Source organism: Takifugu flavidus, chromosome 3 (assembly GCF_003711565.1).
Source record: "Takifugu flavidus isolate HTHZ2018 chromosome 3, ASM371156v2, whole genome shotgun sequence".
NCBI lineage: Eukaryota > Metazoa > Chordata > Actinopteri > Tetraodontiformes > Tetraodontidae > Takifugu > Takifugu flavidus.
This window is the reverse complement of record NC_079522.1, coordinates 14,200,756-14,215,913: the sequence shown is the minus strand read 5'-3', so window position 1 is coordinate 14,215,913 and position 15,158 is coordinate 14,200,756. Positions and strand designations below refer to the sequence as shown.

The 15,158-nt window shown below is 40.3% G+C and overlaps 1 protein-coding gene across 6 annotated transcripts in view; it reads right to left on the bottom strand.

The window, feature by feature from the left end:
• zranb3 (zinc finger, RAN-binding domain containing 3) overlaps nt 1-15,158 on the bottom strand; it is a 67,917-nt gene that overhangs the window by 37,402 nt on the left and 15,357 nt on the right. For all 6 annotated transcript variants that reach the window (XM_057027249.1, XM_057027251.1, XM_057027248.1 and 3 more), the window contains exons 8-13: nt 9,635-9,769; nt 6,399-6,518; nt 3,526-3,645; nt 2,910-3,089; nt 2,242-2,415; nt 1,142-1,586 (exon numbers count right to left, since the gene is read on the bottom strand). In XM_057027249.1, the coding sequence (XP_056883229.1) occupies nt 1,142-1,586; nt 2,242-2,415; nt 2,910-3,089; nt 3,526-3,645; nt 6,399-6,518; nt 9,635-9,769 (1,174 nt within the window). The remainder of the gene's footprint in view (nt 1-1,141; nt 1,587-2,241; nt 2,416-2,909; nt 3,090-3,525; nt 3,646-6,398; nt 6,519-9,634; nt 9,770-15,158) is intronic.

The window sequence follows — 15,158 nt, the reverse complement described above, 5'->3', positions numbered from 1 at the left end:
AGGTGCAGATATGTCTAAATAAATTACAAGCTTAAAACGGATGCAACTACGTCTATGTTGAGATTCTCTCCACATTCATTGTGAGCTGATCTAAAGCCTCTCAGGCATTCAGAGAGCAAGGACCTGCAGCCTGCCAGGTCATAACGACTTCCCTCCTCTATTTTTCCAGATATAATCATAGACTGTCAGGCACAGCTAGCTCAACTTCTCCCAACTTTGTGCGAGACATTTGTGGTAGGAGGCACATTTACTCTTTCCCTCTCTCTCTCTCTTTCAGCCTGACAGGTGAGAATTATATTATGTCCTTGTCATCTGCAGAGCAAAGGAGAGAGAGGCTAGAGAAAGAGAGAGAGAGAGAAGAGGAGACAGGGTAAAGTTATTCCAGAGACTCTGCCTCCATCTTGCTGCTATCACGTATCTCTATCTGGTAAACTCGGTAATGCTGTTCAAAAGTATTATGTCAACAGACTGCTGGGATTGATATTGACAGGAAGATAAATACAGATATAATGGATTTCAGCTGTACCGCTGCATGACCCGAGTCCTGAGCTGACATTAAAACCTTTTCCAATGACTTCCTTTTTAATAAATAGGGTCAGAAAAAACATTTGTATTAATCTAATTTTGGGCGTCTGTCTAATTTTGAGGTTTTTACGATAAAATATTTAGTAGGTTTAATTTTTCTTCACCAGTGTTCAATCATGAACTTCCAGGATGAATACGGATTAAGCATTAATTATTTATTTTATACCGATCATATTTACATATTTACTCCTATTAGATGAAAACAGAGGTCACTACAATGTGGCCTTTGTATAAACACAGGCAAGTTTGTCTTTGAAAATATCAGAACGCATGTAATGTTAGTACAATTGAATATTATACCAGATAGATGAACAAAATTATGTAAAAATCTAACAATGTGCTGTAGGTGATCTACCAGAAGTCAACAAGTCTTCTTAATGGACTTTATGGGGGCTATTCTTAAATCAGTGTGATCCTTGTAAATGAACCCAGCAATATTTCCTTTTCCCATTCCATTAAAATCATTATCCACACAAAAAGATAAAAGCAAAATGTGGTATTTTTCCTTAGCTGGAGTGTGTAGCTTGTGTAATCTAGTGGCAAAATGAAACTGTACCTGACTTAAGAGCAGAAGAAGAGCGTGGGTACTCGCACATCTCACAGTAAGGCAACAGGCTGCTGTTGGAGTAGGTGCAGGCCCCACAGCTCCACACCTCAGGTGAAGGGTCAGATGTTGATGGGTTCCGTGGGGCTGTCAATGAATCAGGGGTGCTGGAGTTGCCAGATCCGCCACTCCCAGCTAAAGACTGCCGCTTCCCTCGCGATCTGAAGCCGGGGCTGAGACTGGGTCGCGGTGTCCGGAGCCTCTTTACCTGGGGGGAGAAGTCCTGGTCGGGTGGGGTGGAGGATTGGGAGTAAGACTTTTCATCTTTCTGCTCTTGGTCTTCCGAGTTTTTATCACTTCCCGGTGATTTTTCATCTTCTATCCTCTTCCTCTTTTTCTCCCTGCCAGCATTTGGCGAGAAGAAGGAGCGGATGTCGTGTTGCTTTTCTTTCTCAAACTAGGGGAAAAAACAAACGAGTTCACATTTGTTACATGAACAAAAAGTTCAAAGTACCATTGTTAAAATGTCAAGAAATTTCTACCCTTTCATAAAAAATGCAGAGGCACATTTCCTGATGCCACATTATATGCTCGGATGATGAAAAACCTGGTGAATAATAATGAGAAGGCAGAGAAAAGCCTTCAAAGATGGGAGGAATGAGATTTTCCTTTATGTGCAAAGAAAATTAACCCAAATGCGACGCTTTGATGGACTGTGAATTATGCTGTAGTGTGCAATCTTTCTGTCGGACACAACAGCCACAGAACGACCACAGAAAATCAGTGAGGCAGCACAACGGCCCTGTCCTGACCTCTGCTTTACAAGGTTTCCGATAATAAATAAGCCGGTTGCCTTTGAAGTGTGAAAATAATTTCTATCGTTCTGTTCCCTCATTGACTTAATCATCTTATGTGCACATATTTATGTTTTCAATACTGAGCAAAACAATGAATTATTTATTAATGTAATTTGCAACACAATTAACACCTCTGCATCACAACTACCGATTTAAGTCATTAGTTTGTCGAAAAGTTATAGGGAGAAGTATGATATCTGCTTTTCAAAGTTTCTATGCTTATATCCATACCAATCCTCATTGCATCGGACTCACGTGCGTGAAAAACACGTCGTCTTTGAGAATCCCGGTGTTCCCTTGGAGTGGCAGCACCTTCTCAGTTGGTGTCCAGGCATCGGCAAAGTTGAGGAACTCCCACTTGTCCTTGTCACCCTCGTCTGCCTTTAAATATTCTTTCCTCCCATTTAGCGTGCTGCCAGTCACAGTCTCCTGGAGGACCAATGGTATGAACCATTTTGTTTGTTCAGAGAATTCAATAATGTCCATCCATCCATCCATCCATCCATCCATCCATCCATCCATCCATCCATCCATCCATCCATCCATCCTCCATCCATCCATCCATCCATCCATCCATCCATCCATCCATCCATCCATCCATCCATCCATCCATCCATCCATCCATCCATCCATCTAATAACAAATCTTGACATCAGTGATGATTAAAATAAATCCTTAAAGCCTGTTGTCACATGCAAATCATTTTCCGTGAAGCCTCCAGTTCATTAATGCGTGCTTACAGCATATAAACAGAAATATTTCAGTACACACACATTTTTGTTTACTTTCCATTAAGCAGAGTTTTAATTGAGTTATTATTCCATCTAAAAATCACAGTCATTTTTAATTAGCAGGTGTCTTGACAAATTAAATGTTTGTCATTCACTTTTCCATGTTTGCGGCCATAACTTCACCCACAATACCTTGCGATTGAGCATGGACCACATGACGGTGTCAAAGGTGCCCTTGGCAATGAGGTAGTGCACATTGATCGAGGACGTCTGTCCAATGCGGTGAGCTCGATCTTCTGCCTGCTTGATGTGGCCGGGGTTCCAGTACAGTTCAGCAAACACCACATGGCTGGCAGCAGTGAAGGTTAAACCCTGGAGGGGACAAGCGCGCACATGCACACGCACGGAGACACACACTTGAAATTATTCATCACAAATACACTGGACTCAATTTAAGCCCCTCAAACAGAACACTTCCCATATCCAGTGAAATGTAATTTGGTCAAATGTATTTTAGGGCTAGATATTAGCAGCTAAATTACTGGGAAAGTCTTTCAAGGGCCTGCTTGATTAGATTTTAATGAAGGCCTGACATTTCTGAAAATAATTCAGACTGCATTAAGATCATGACAATAAATTCTTCAAAATATATTGGCACAAAACGACAGTGTATATTGTGGAAAATACGCACATGCACTATAAACACGAGATGACTCGTTTGAGCCACTGTATATTTCTTTGCACTCCAAATCTCTGAACATCGTGTAACTGAGCTTCAATCATTGTTGTCTTTGTTTTGATTGACTACCTGACCAGCTGCCTGGATGCTGAGGACGGCCACACGTGTCTCTGGGTCATTCTGAAACTTGTGGACCAGCTGGATTCGTTCTGAAGATGGGACACTGCCATCAATCCGTATGTAACCGGCCTGAAACCGAGAGAAAGGAACAATTATTTTGGCAAAAACAGTCACAGGATAATGAGTTAACAGATAAATGGGCCTTTGCAGCGCACATGAAAAACCTAATAATCTGAACACTGAAAATATGTTATTTCAACAGTGGAGATGTGGCTGTGAGATGTATGGTGTGTCTGTTTTTAAGCATTTAAGGCACTTTCAGGCCAGTGTTTTGCTTTTGTAACTACCAAATGAATCTCCAGTCAACCTTGCCTCCAGTCGCTGCTGTAAACACATTACTTGCCAAAAGCAAAAGGCTGCAGATTGAGAGGGAGAATTTGCGCAGTGAAGTGTTTAGTGCATTGCCGAAGAATGAAAGAGATTAATAGAGACTGAACTGGACATAGGAACTTCACATTAATGCCTAATGGCCATTTCAATCAGCAACCCTTCGCTGGCTTGTTGGTTTTTCTCTCCACACCGGCGTAGGTGAACATGCTTTAGTAATGAAAATGGGCCGTAGCTCAGTATTTTTGTCAGTAATACTTTCATGTGACAAAAATCTTTAATATATTTCTATATTACATTTTGAATGCAATGTGAAATATAATCATTTGTATCATAGTGTCCATCAAGCCTGAAAACAATAGCAAAGGGTGTGATTCCTCCGTATAGAAAGAGAGGTTCAATCTGCCTGTGCACGGATGGCTACTGCTTTTTCATGACAAGGAAGCATTAGACAAATGGAAGAACCTGTAAAGAAGACATATAAACCACTTCCACATGAATATTATTCTGAGGTTTGAAAGAAATCATTGAGGATTGCACATTTGTGTTATTTATTATAGTTGTAGCAACAAGTAAAAAAGTGTGGCGTGAGTGTTAAATGTACTACACCTACAAATAATAGGAGATAATGGATATGTGGCTCTATTGAATTCACTAATGGGTCATTCATTTTCAGTGGTACAACACATGTTGCCTCTAAAACACCAGTCCCAGTTTGTGCTGGGACATTTAAGCCAGAGTACATTTCATTAACCTACATTGTACTGGACACAGGACATTGTAGATATGAAAGGAAAAACACAAAGGCAAACAAAAACTCAGGGGTTGTAATGAATCTTGATGAATAAATGTGAAAGGAAATGACAGCTCAGGTCACATTTTACACCGGCAAACAAAGCATCGCAGCATTGTGTTCATTAAATACTGTGAGCCTCAATTGGACACTCGAGCAGCAAATGCACTGTGGTGTTTTTGGACCCTTCAGCAGTCCAAAACCGCTCAATGGCCAATGAATAAAATGGGTGTTCATCCAGTTTGGCTCTCAATTTTAATTGTAACTGTCTGAATATATGCTAGGGATTACTATACAGGTCTAACTTCCCCTGGAAACCCCGAAAATAAAGCAAACCCCATTCAATGAGATGATTCCGGACTTATGTGGATCCAAACCATCCACAATTTATATTTAAGTAAACCCTCCACCCCGGACACCAGGTGAGAAATGAGAAAAGTGAGGAACATAGAAGCAGCGCTAATGCCATTAGCTCATCTCAGCACGTTAACGGTGGTTCCTTTTTTAGACCATCTCTGCTAATTGGTGAGTGTGAATGTACCGGGGAGTGTCTCACAGAGGAATGTGTTATCGCACATCATACCACTGCATTACATGCAGTCGACACCTCCTCAACCCCTGTGACTCACAAACACACTCTCATACACACACACAGAAACTTGTTAACAGGTTCCTTCTGCCGATAGAAAGAGATATCAGTTCCTTGTGATGACTTGTGAAATACACCTTGGGATTAGTTTTGGAAGGGAAGTTTACTTTTTGAGAGATGAAAAGCAGAAATTAGAGAGTTCATGCACCCTCATTTAAGCCATGCTTAAACATGAACTTTAAAACGTGCTTGAAGTTCAGTTTGTTAAATCTGTTCTGATTTGGAAACTTTGAGAAGGATGAGGACAAGAGTGAGACTTATGAAGACGGGAGGAGGAAAGAATAAACTGTATGTATGGGGCAAATAAACCGGTTGGCCAGGAAATGTGAACAAAATAGGAGTACATTTACTGCCCCAGGTTACAGTTAATGGGCCATTTTGTTTGCACACGAAACAAAAGGTTATGAAGAGATGAATATATGAGATGGTGATCACAAGGTTCTCTCTTTCTAACTGATTATGCATCACATATGTATCGTATTTTGAAGCCAAATAGGTGTGAGACCGGTTAACACATCTTGCTATTGGCTACAGTGAGAAAAGGTCAAATGTTGTTTTTGTTTGTTAACAAATTAATTTCAGCCAAATCCCTGCACACCTTCTGCAGTACTGAGGTGTCCAAATATCGTTGACGGGATCTACTGGATTCAACTACTTATTCCATTTTGGGAGAACAGCAAGCTAAAATTGATGTCCTCCCAATTTAATATTGTGATGTCACTCGATAAACATGCCACACTTTCTGATCAATAAGGTGAGTGAGGTTGTCAAACTAGGACGTTTCCACAAATATAGGCAGAAAAAAGCTGATTTCGTCATGATTTTTCAATGTATGAGAACAGCTTGATTAAAAAGTCAAATCTTAGAACGCTTTAACTTTAATTCAATGGTAAAATCTGAGAGTTGTGAGATGGAGATTTTAGCAGATAATATTTCTCATCAGAGGGAATCAGCAATTTACAAAATATTTCAGATAGGCTTGACTGGGAACGACTGCTGCTTTAACTCTGATCTTTCATCAGAAGCAGGTTTCTCCAGACTGGCTGTGGTTACCTTGGCCTCGATCACAGCCTCTGTGCAGGCCTGTAGCATGGTGAGATGGTGGGCAAACACCAGGAACTTTATCTTCTCTGCCTCCAGCATCATCTTAATGTAGTCCTTCACAGCTCCTGCCTAGACACACAAACGCACACACACAGAAATAGACACAGATGAAAGAGAGCTACTGAATCCATCACTTCACTAGTCGAACGCACACAGAGGAATCGCCTAGATCAGTGAAGCAGTCAATTAATCACCGTGGCATCCTTTCTGAGTGATCAATTCTCTATTGAATACCAGGGATCCAGACTTTAAAAGGAGAGACCACAGAGAGCGAGTGGGGCGCATTTGTCAGCTCCCAGATTCTGAAGGCAAATCAATAACTCACATCTTGGAGATCTGTTTTGTGTTTGCTCCTGAGGTGAGAGCAGAAACACAAAATTCACCTTCTGATCCACAAATAATCAGACTAATGACTGAATTAACAAGAAGCAAATCGTGACAAATAATATGTCTCAGATTTTTTAGGAGCTTTTAAATAGATGTATCCAGTTTATAGAACCTGTGACAGTCAAATTTAGTTTGAGGTAAACTTCACAATTATACTGCACTAACCTAAAAGGAGACACTTTCTGAATAAATCACAAACATGCAAACTATGTAAAAAAAAAAAAAATCTTTTACCTGATATACCCACAAGGATGTAAATGATGTATTTTGAGAAGTTATTTAGTTTCGGCTTTCAGAATGATTTTCTTGATTTAATGTACAGGTGTTTTTTTTGCGCTTTAGCTGCTTATCTGAGCTTAAATTTAATAGCGTCTCTCATTTTTCTACTCGCTGTGATTGACACAGCTCCCATGAAACGAAATCAGCAGAGTGAGTTAACAGTCCCCTGAAGGTATCATTTTACCGCGCACCGCTGCCCGGCAATCACACCGCGGTAGCTTCCATGCTACCTTTAGCAGAGCTGCAGTGCTGTGTGAGCATGTCATCGAGCATCGGGGCTCGGCTCATTTCAGAGCCCCCGGGCCATAAAGCAACCAGGAATAGCACCAACTAGTGAGAAATACTGAGGGTGGATTTGAGTCAAACAGAGCTCTTACTCGACTGCTGGGGAGACAGGCCATTCTGCACAGTGTGAATACCTTCTCTACAATCTCCTCATCTCCTGCAGCATGACAACCTCTACAGCCATCATACCTGCTCTTGTGGGAGAACCTCTGCTTTACCTCGCTGATAATTAGCCAATACACCTGATAATGAATCTCTCCGCCATGCCTGCCGACCCTCTTCTGATCTGGGGGGTCCTCATTACCGACGGCTTGGCTACGCCGGATTTCCTCCACTGAGTTTAATTAGTGCACAAACTTCTCGGCTGTCTGAAGCGGCCTGTTAGCCTTCTTTAAAGTCCAGCATCAGAGCTGTCCTCTCTGGGTAATTGGGAGCAGATGCTTGGCAAGTAAAGCAATAAAAATACCCCAAAGGCATTTGGCAGCTCCGTCACCAGGCCCACTGGCAGGCAGGCGGGGGCCATGATGCCCGTCACAGTGACATAGATGTGCGAATCTATCACCCAATTGCCATCCTTCGGGCAAAAAACTGGAGATAGTAAAGAGAGTATGCCCAGAATCTAAAAACCAATAGAAGAGGAAATGAGACCAGACCAGGAGTATCGGTTTTGGGGTGAAAGAGTGGAGGGGGGCTTTGTAATGAAAGGACTTCCAGTGTTAAGCTAAACTTAGCAGAAATCCAATCAACAAACAATACCAAGCATAAAAGAGTTTCAGGCTTGGAAGTAGGCAGAGCAAGTGGCGTGTCAATGATTGCATTCAGTGGTTATCTCCGGTCTTCGTTAACCTTGGGGCTACACTCCTTATGGCTGAGGGCATCAGGCTAATTGAGTAGAACGCTCATCCTCAAACACAGCTATTGGAGAGGGGTACTATATTTGCCGGAAATGTTTACTTCGAAGAGGTACAAGAGATTGAGGAGCTGTTTATTTCCATAGCGTTAATTGTGAGGCTGGAAGCTGATCAGAGATTACAGAGGAAAAGAGGAGGTGGTGATGATTTTTAGATCTCAGCAGCAACAGTTGCCGTGGCTCCAACCTTCCCTGTACTTTGCTCATGTCATTCTCCCATATTGCTGATTTCTCCCTCATTAAAAAGAAACAACACTTCAAACAGAACTGAGCGAGGTTTCCATAGCAACAACATCACAAAGATCCTATTCTGGACCAGTGGATAACTGCAAGATAAGGTGTAACCAGGCCACCCTGGACGCTGGGTGATAATACCTGAGCACTTTGTATAAGTGCGTTCATTGGCAACCATTAAGCTGTTTCCTAGGCAACGCTTTTCCATGTGATCTTAATGACAGGGTTTAGTGCTACAAAGATCAATTTTTGCTATGAATTTAACCATAAAACTGGATTGAAAATGCATTATTTCACTATTTTGATCAGCATACATACAGTCTGGATGCAATAGATATTTTTGGTCCATCTGGTTTTACAGTTTTATAAAATGTTAAGTTTAATTAAAACAGTGGTTTCTAAACAAACTTACATGTTGAAAATCACATTTTACTGCATTTCTGCACCTCCATGCTCTACTTTATTTTACACTACTTGAATGCAATTATGCTTCCTTAGTAGTTAGCAGTACATCAATATAATTCTGTTTCACATTCCATCTTTGAGCCATGACAGTTATAACAAAATCACCCATACCTGATGTCAAATTTAAAAGTGAATTCATTATAAGAAAGACTTGATTTTGTAAAGGAAAACATACTGAAAATTATTAAAACATTGTGTTTATATTGGTCTGCTATTTTGGTGCAATAAAAAGAAAGTGTTTATAGAGGGCTATTAAGGAGGAAATACTATGCTCCAGTTCCAGCTCACTTTATATCTCCTACTGAGGGCAGCATATTAAAATCATAATTCACCTCATGTTGCCTGGAATTTTTAGCGACAGCTTGAAGGACTATTCCACTGTCTGTACAAGAAAATCCTTTGATTTTTTTCCACTGATGAGATTAGACGTCACATTTAACAATACCAGAGATTCAAAAACAACAACAATAATATTAATACCAAAAATCACGGAGTTATCCTTGAGACATTAGCATTGTCCCAGCTACAGAACAATAATGAAATAAGTAAAGATCTAATGCTCAGTTCATCAAGAGCTAGGATATCACAATCCCGTGCACTCCAACACAACTGGGTCTTTCGTTACCTTGGCCACAGCTGTTTGCTTGTACATCTGTGTGACCAGTCCCATGACCTGAGTGAAGGGGTTTTCTGTGGTCTCGACCCCGGACCGCTGTCCTTTCATCAGAATCTCCCACTCGGCGAAGGTGGCTGAGGCCTCCTGCAAGGGGAGAGCAACGACAGTAAAACCGTGTCCTTTTTTTCTTCATCTTACCTTCACTACCATTTTTGAGATATAAAGGGCAAAACAATTAATGGTGCTGCTGGCTGTCCTACTTTCTTTGGAAGAGAAAGAAAGGAAAAACAGAGAGAAAGATGGAGAATTCCCATGGAAGGCACCCCCCCCTAATGGGCTACGATGTTAGGTGGGTCATGAGTATCTCCCAATTATAGCTGCTGTGTGACAAGCTGGGGTCGAAGATGGAGAAGCATTCGAGCTGGTACAATAAATCAAAAACGCCTAGCTTGCTCTCAAGGTGATTGTCGAGTTGTATTTAAGGCAGGAACATGGGCAGAGCGCATCACGGTGTGAGAGCATATGCTACCTTCTCCTCAAATGCAAGACACGCAGAGGCCACGTGTTTGTTTCTGGCACAAAGATCTTTTTTAGCTCAGAAATTTAGCTCAAACATCGGTGAGCGATACTTTGTGATATTGTGCTAAACACTTCAATTTAGAACTCATGCCAGGGGAAATTCATTTTTACACAAATCATTTGAACTACACAAAAACCATATGGCAGGCTGGGGAAAAAGAGGAGGTCCATGTATGATCAAGCACATATACAGGCATACATAAATAATTATCATGTGGGGGGGTTATTAATGCTTACACACAGCAGGTAAGTCTCACAGCTGCATTCTGAGTGCCATACGTTTCCAAAAACCACAACCATTTTATGGGTGAAACTTGAAAGCTTTGTACAATTTACTGCCTTAATTTGCATTTCACTGGATTAACAAAAAAAACAAGATGAAGAGGATCTTACGGCAGGACCACAAAGCTGCGTTTCTTTGCAGCTATTTTTTGATGTTTCACTCACCCGCATAAACAAACTTTAAGAGTGCTCAATGTTTATCTCTAATTACAATTTTATTTATAAAATGCCTTTTAAAAAATTACCTGAATGGCTCAATACACAAAGCTAGCTGACATTTACAGGGCCAGCGCTAACAAAAGGCCACAGCTAAAAACATAAAGGGCATGGGGGCATAAAAACTATCTGGCTGTGCAAGATAAAACCCATCATTAGGGGGAAAATGAGACGGATGAATGTGGCTGAACTGCTGAGTGGTCCTGCTGCGCACGTGTGCCCTCTGTTAGCAGAGCAGCTCCTGAAAAGAATGTTTTCTTTCGGAAAATAATAGCCAATCGCTCTTTTATGCTTCACATCGTTGGGATTTGCAGTGAGTGACCATTTCACCCCCCCTTCTTCAAATATACATTAGTCCATTGAGTTTTGCAACTAAAAGGTTGGCTTCTCTTGTTGAGAACAGCCTGCGAAATAAACCAATAAAAAAATCTGCTCTAGCTATGGAGCTGTTTTCGATTCCACTGTACAGTAGAATTATGATCTGAGCTCATGTCTGTGAGTGTACCATGCAACAAGCTGCTTCAGCACAACTGACAGAAAACCATGTGATTTTTTCCAAGAGATTTCTGCATATTTTTAGTGGCCTAATAGGCCCCACTATTTACTGGCCATACTTAGCCTCCCATTAAAGAAGTACCGTAACATTTGGGGAAATTGAGGAAAATATCTTGCATCATCACATTTCTGAGCAACTTCCTCATAGTTGTGGTTGGATAAGTCTTCAGGCTCATAAGTGTGCAGTTGGTCCTCTGGTATTTATCACTCCTGCTGATGGTTTCCAAAATCTAGCAAAGGGCTCTTACAAGAAAGCTCGTGCAGTTTCAGAGGGACCAGGGAGTACACTGACAGAGAGTCAGTCCAGGCAAAGCCACTTTAACAGACACTGGAACATATTATAAATGCTGGCACCATTTAGCATAAAATAGAATAGTTTTGAGAAAATAGAATAGAATATTGTTATTATACAGTCTCACACTCTCAAGAGAGCAATCAGCAGTTTCCTGTTCGGGTTGATCCTCCTGAGGGCTTTGTTCATGACCACCGTGGCGTTGGAGCTCCATTGATCCATGTGCACACCCAGAAACAGAAGCTGAGCACTCTCTCCACACAATTCCCATCTATGTAGATGGGATGCAGATCAGTCTTATTCCTGTTGAAGCCCACCGTCAGCTCCTTTGTCTTGGGGGTGTGGAGGATCTCCAGAGATGTTCTCAAGAGTGGAGCACCGCAGTAAATTAAATGACTGGTATCGGGTGGGAGTATAGAGCAGAAGACACAGCACACAGCCCTGCTGATCTGATTCACTAGCAAATGGTAACCGGGAATCCAATGTCCAGAAGATTTACTGTCAGTCTGTCCAGGACTTTGGTGTTCAAGGCAGAGCTAACGTCAACATCGAGCAGCCTTGCAGAGTGCTGCTGCTTCCAGGTCGGAGACAGTGTTGTGAATCGCTATGACAATGACATCCTCTTGACCTGTTGGCGTGTGTCAAATGTGAATGGAAGGCATCTGACCAGTTTCTCAAAAAGCATTTCTCAGGAGGCAATGTGCTGATTTCTTTTTCAGAAATTCATTTAACAATAGCTGCCCATACTAAACTAGGATGTCAATGGACGAGACAGGTTTTCTTCTCTTCGTTTTCCTCTCAGGCAAAGGTTGTTGTCACTTTAATTAGAAATAAATTCCTTTTACAGCAGGAGAGAGTAATTGAAGATAATAAGAGCTTAGTAGCAGGCTTTGTAGCCTCTGAATCAATGGTTCATGTACATACTTATTAACTCAGTTTTGATAATCCACAGGTTTTTTATAACTTGTTTTTGAATTTAAATGACCCCTTTTATGAGCTTCTAATTGGTGGTGATCTGAATCTGGTCATAGACATATTACATAGATCAGCTACTAAGCAGTTTACTCTTACAGATCCAGGTAAGATGCTAAAACAAGAACTGTTCCATCATAACCTTATTGTTGTATGGAGGTTTCATAATAAACATAAACAGGAATACACTTTGTACTAGGACAAACACAGTAGATAGTCTTGAATAGATCAATTCAATTTATATGCTGGAGGGGAACATCTCGTGTTATCCTAAAGGCCTTTGATCATTCTGTGCTAATGATGCATGTTAAACATGGAACAAACACAGTGGGTGGGTTGTGGAGGAGATTTAGCAACTACCATCTAAATCACATAAATCAGAATATATCAATTATATTAATATCAATATTGAGACCTTTTAGAGCTAAATAAACACACTGATTCCTTGTCAATTATCCTGGACTCCCTGAAAGTCTTTTTAAGAGGTGTAAGTATTTCTTATATTTCTAGGAATTGTAAAAAGAATGGGCGAGACTAAGCTGCTTAGCTTCAGCTATCACAACATTGGGAGGAAAACATATGGACACTCAGGATGATGAAGATCTACTACAGCAAAATGATAAAAGAATAAAATACATCCTCACTAGCCAGAAAGGGAAATATGCTCCTTAAGAACATAACCATTATGATTGCAGAAACAAGTCTGATTAGCCATTTGCTTGGCACATGCCGAGGGAAGGTACTAATAGAATAATCTTCAATCCTCAGTTCAGTTACAAGATGGATCGATAACTTGGGAGTCACAAACTCCTCTAGGGAGCAACTTAGACTCAACAAAGACTTTCTTAAATTCCTTATCTGTATCTTCTCTATCAGGGAGGATACAGAAAGTATTGAAGCTGATATTCCTGAGGAGGTCCAAAGGATAATATGCCAGGGGGCAAAAGCTCCTGGTGCCAGATGGATCCAAAATTGATTTTTATGGGAAGATTTTGGCCCGGATAGAAGAAGGATACTCTTTATAATGGGAAGCTACCTGATTCATCAGAACAAGCAAGAATTATTCTGAAACTTAAACCAGGGAAGGAGGCTTATCTCTTCTTATAGGCTAGTTTTGCTATTAAATAGGGATTATAAAACCCTATAAAAACATATTACGGTAGCATCTCTTATACTTGAATTTGTAGCCATGGATCAAACCGGGTTTGGTATCAACCATTCTTTGTATGACAACATTCAAAAGGTTGAAAATATTCTTTAAGTCCAAAGTGCTTGTTCTAGCCATCTCTTTGGATGCTGAAATGGCCTTTGATCCTGGTGAATGGAGTTTTTTTTATTTTGTGCACTTGAGAAAATGAATTATAGAGGATCTACAGGTTAGAGAGTTTTTCAGAGTTCAGCAAGTAGGTACAGTTCCCTTTCTTGGGAACTGATATCTAATATAGTGGGTATAGATTAAAAGAAATGTGTTTAATCTATGTGCAAAGTCTTACCCAGTTGTGTTCCAATAGGGGCAAAGCTTACATGGGAGAAAGATCCAGATGTTGAATTTAAGAAAAAAACGAATAGAATAGAAATCAACTTGTCAAAAAGACATTTTGATTGAACAGTTGGCATAGACAGCAAGAATTTAGTCTCCTTAAACTCCTTAAACATATTTTATACAACAGCATCTGAATACAAATTGAATCCTGCTCATTTGTCTCTGTGACCGAGAGGCAAAATAAAGACTGGGTCTCCTGTCCATATGTTTTGCTCATCTCCCATCTGAACAAGCTCTGGAAAACTGTCTCGAACACCACTGAAAGGTGATAAGGTTTGAGTTTGCATCCTGGGTTGCCATTACTGGGAGATGAAGCTATTTTACGGACACAATATCAGATTTACCAAAACAGCCCTGATAGTTGTCCCACTGCTCCACTGAAAAGAATATTATTAAGAATATAGGCCTTTGATGAGATATGTGATGATTTTCTTGCACTTGTATATAAAGAACGAGGCGAACTGAATTCTTACTGAGATGATCAACATGAAATGTGTCTGCTTAAAATTTAAGTATTTATTCTTTTTTAAATTTTTGACCATCAATTGGTGTGTATATGTATTTATTTTATGGTTCATGATTTGTTTAAAAATATGATTTTTTGTAAATACCCTGACACTTAAATAGAACATGGAAATAAATATTTAGAATGCATGTATATTTACTATTCTATTTTTATATACACTATATCATATGTCATATATACTGTATCATATACGGTACTACTACAGGATTTACATGTTGTGTGGACTGGGCATTAATTAGCATGTAAAGAAAACAGTTTGAGGAAAAAAATGGACCTACAAACTACTAATCACGAGGTCGAACCTTTGACATTCTTTTACTTGACAATTGACATTTTCACTGATTGAGACAAAAGTTTAAGACAAGAGCTGCAATACATCAATTGGTTCTAAGTGGGACACAGACTGTGGTCCATTTATCACAGCCGCCGTGCTGACAAATCTATGTACGTGAAGAGAAACTGTTTTCACTCAACTGTGTGACTCTGGGGCATCTTTGTGATAGAAATATAATATAGATTAATAAGACATTGTTCGCTATTCAAATAGTCATTTAGATAAAGCAAAAGA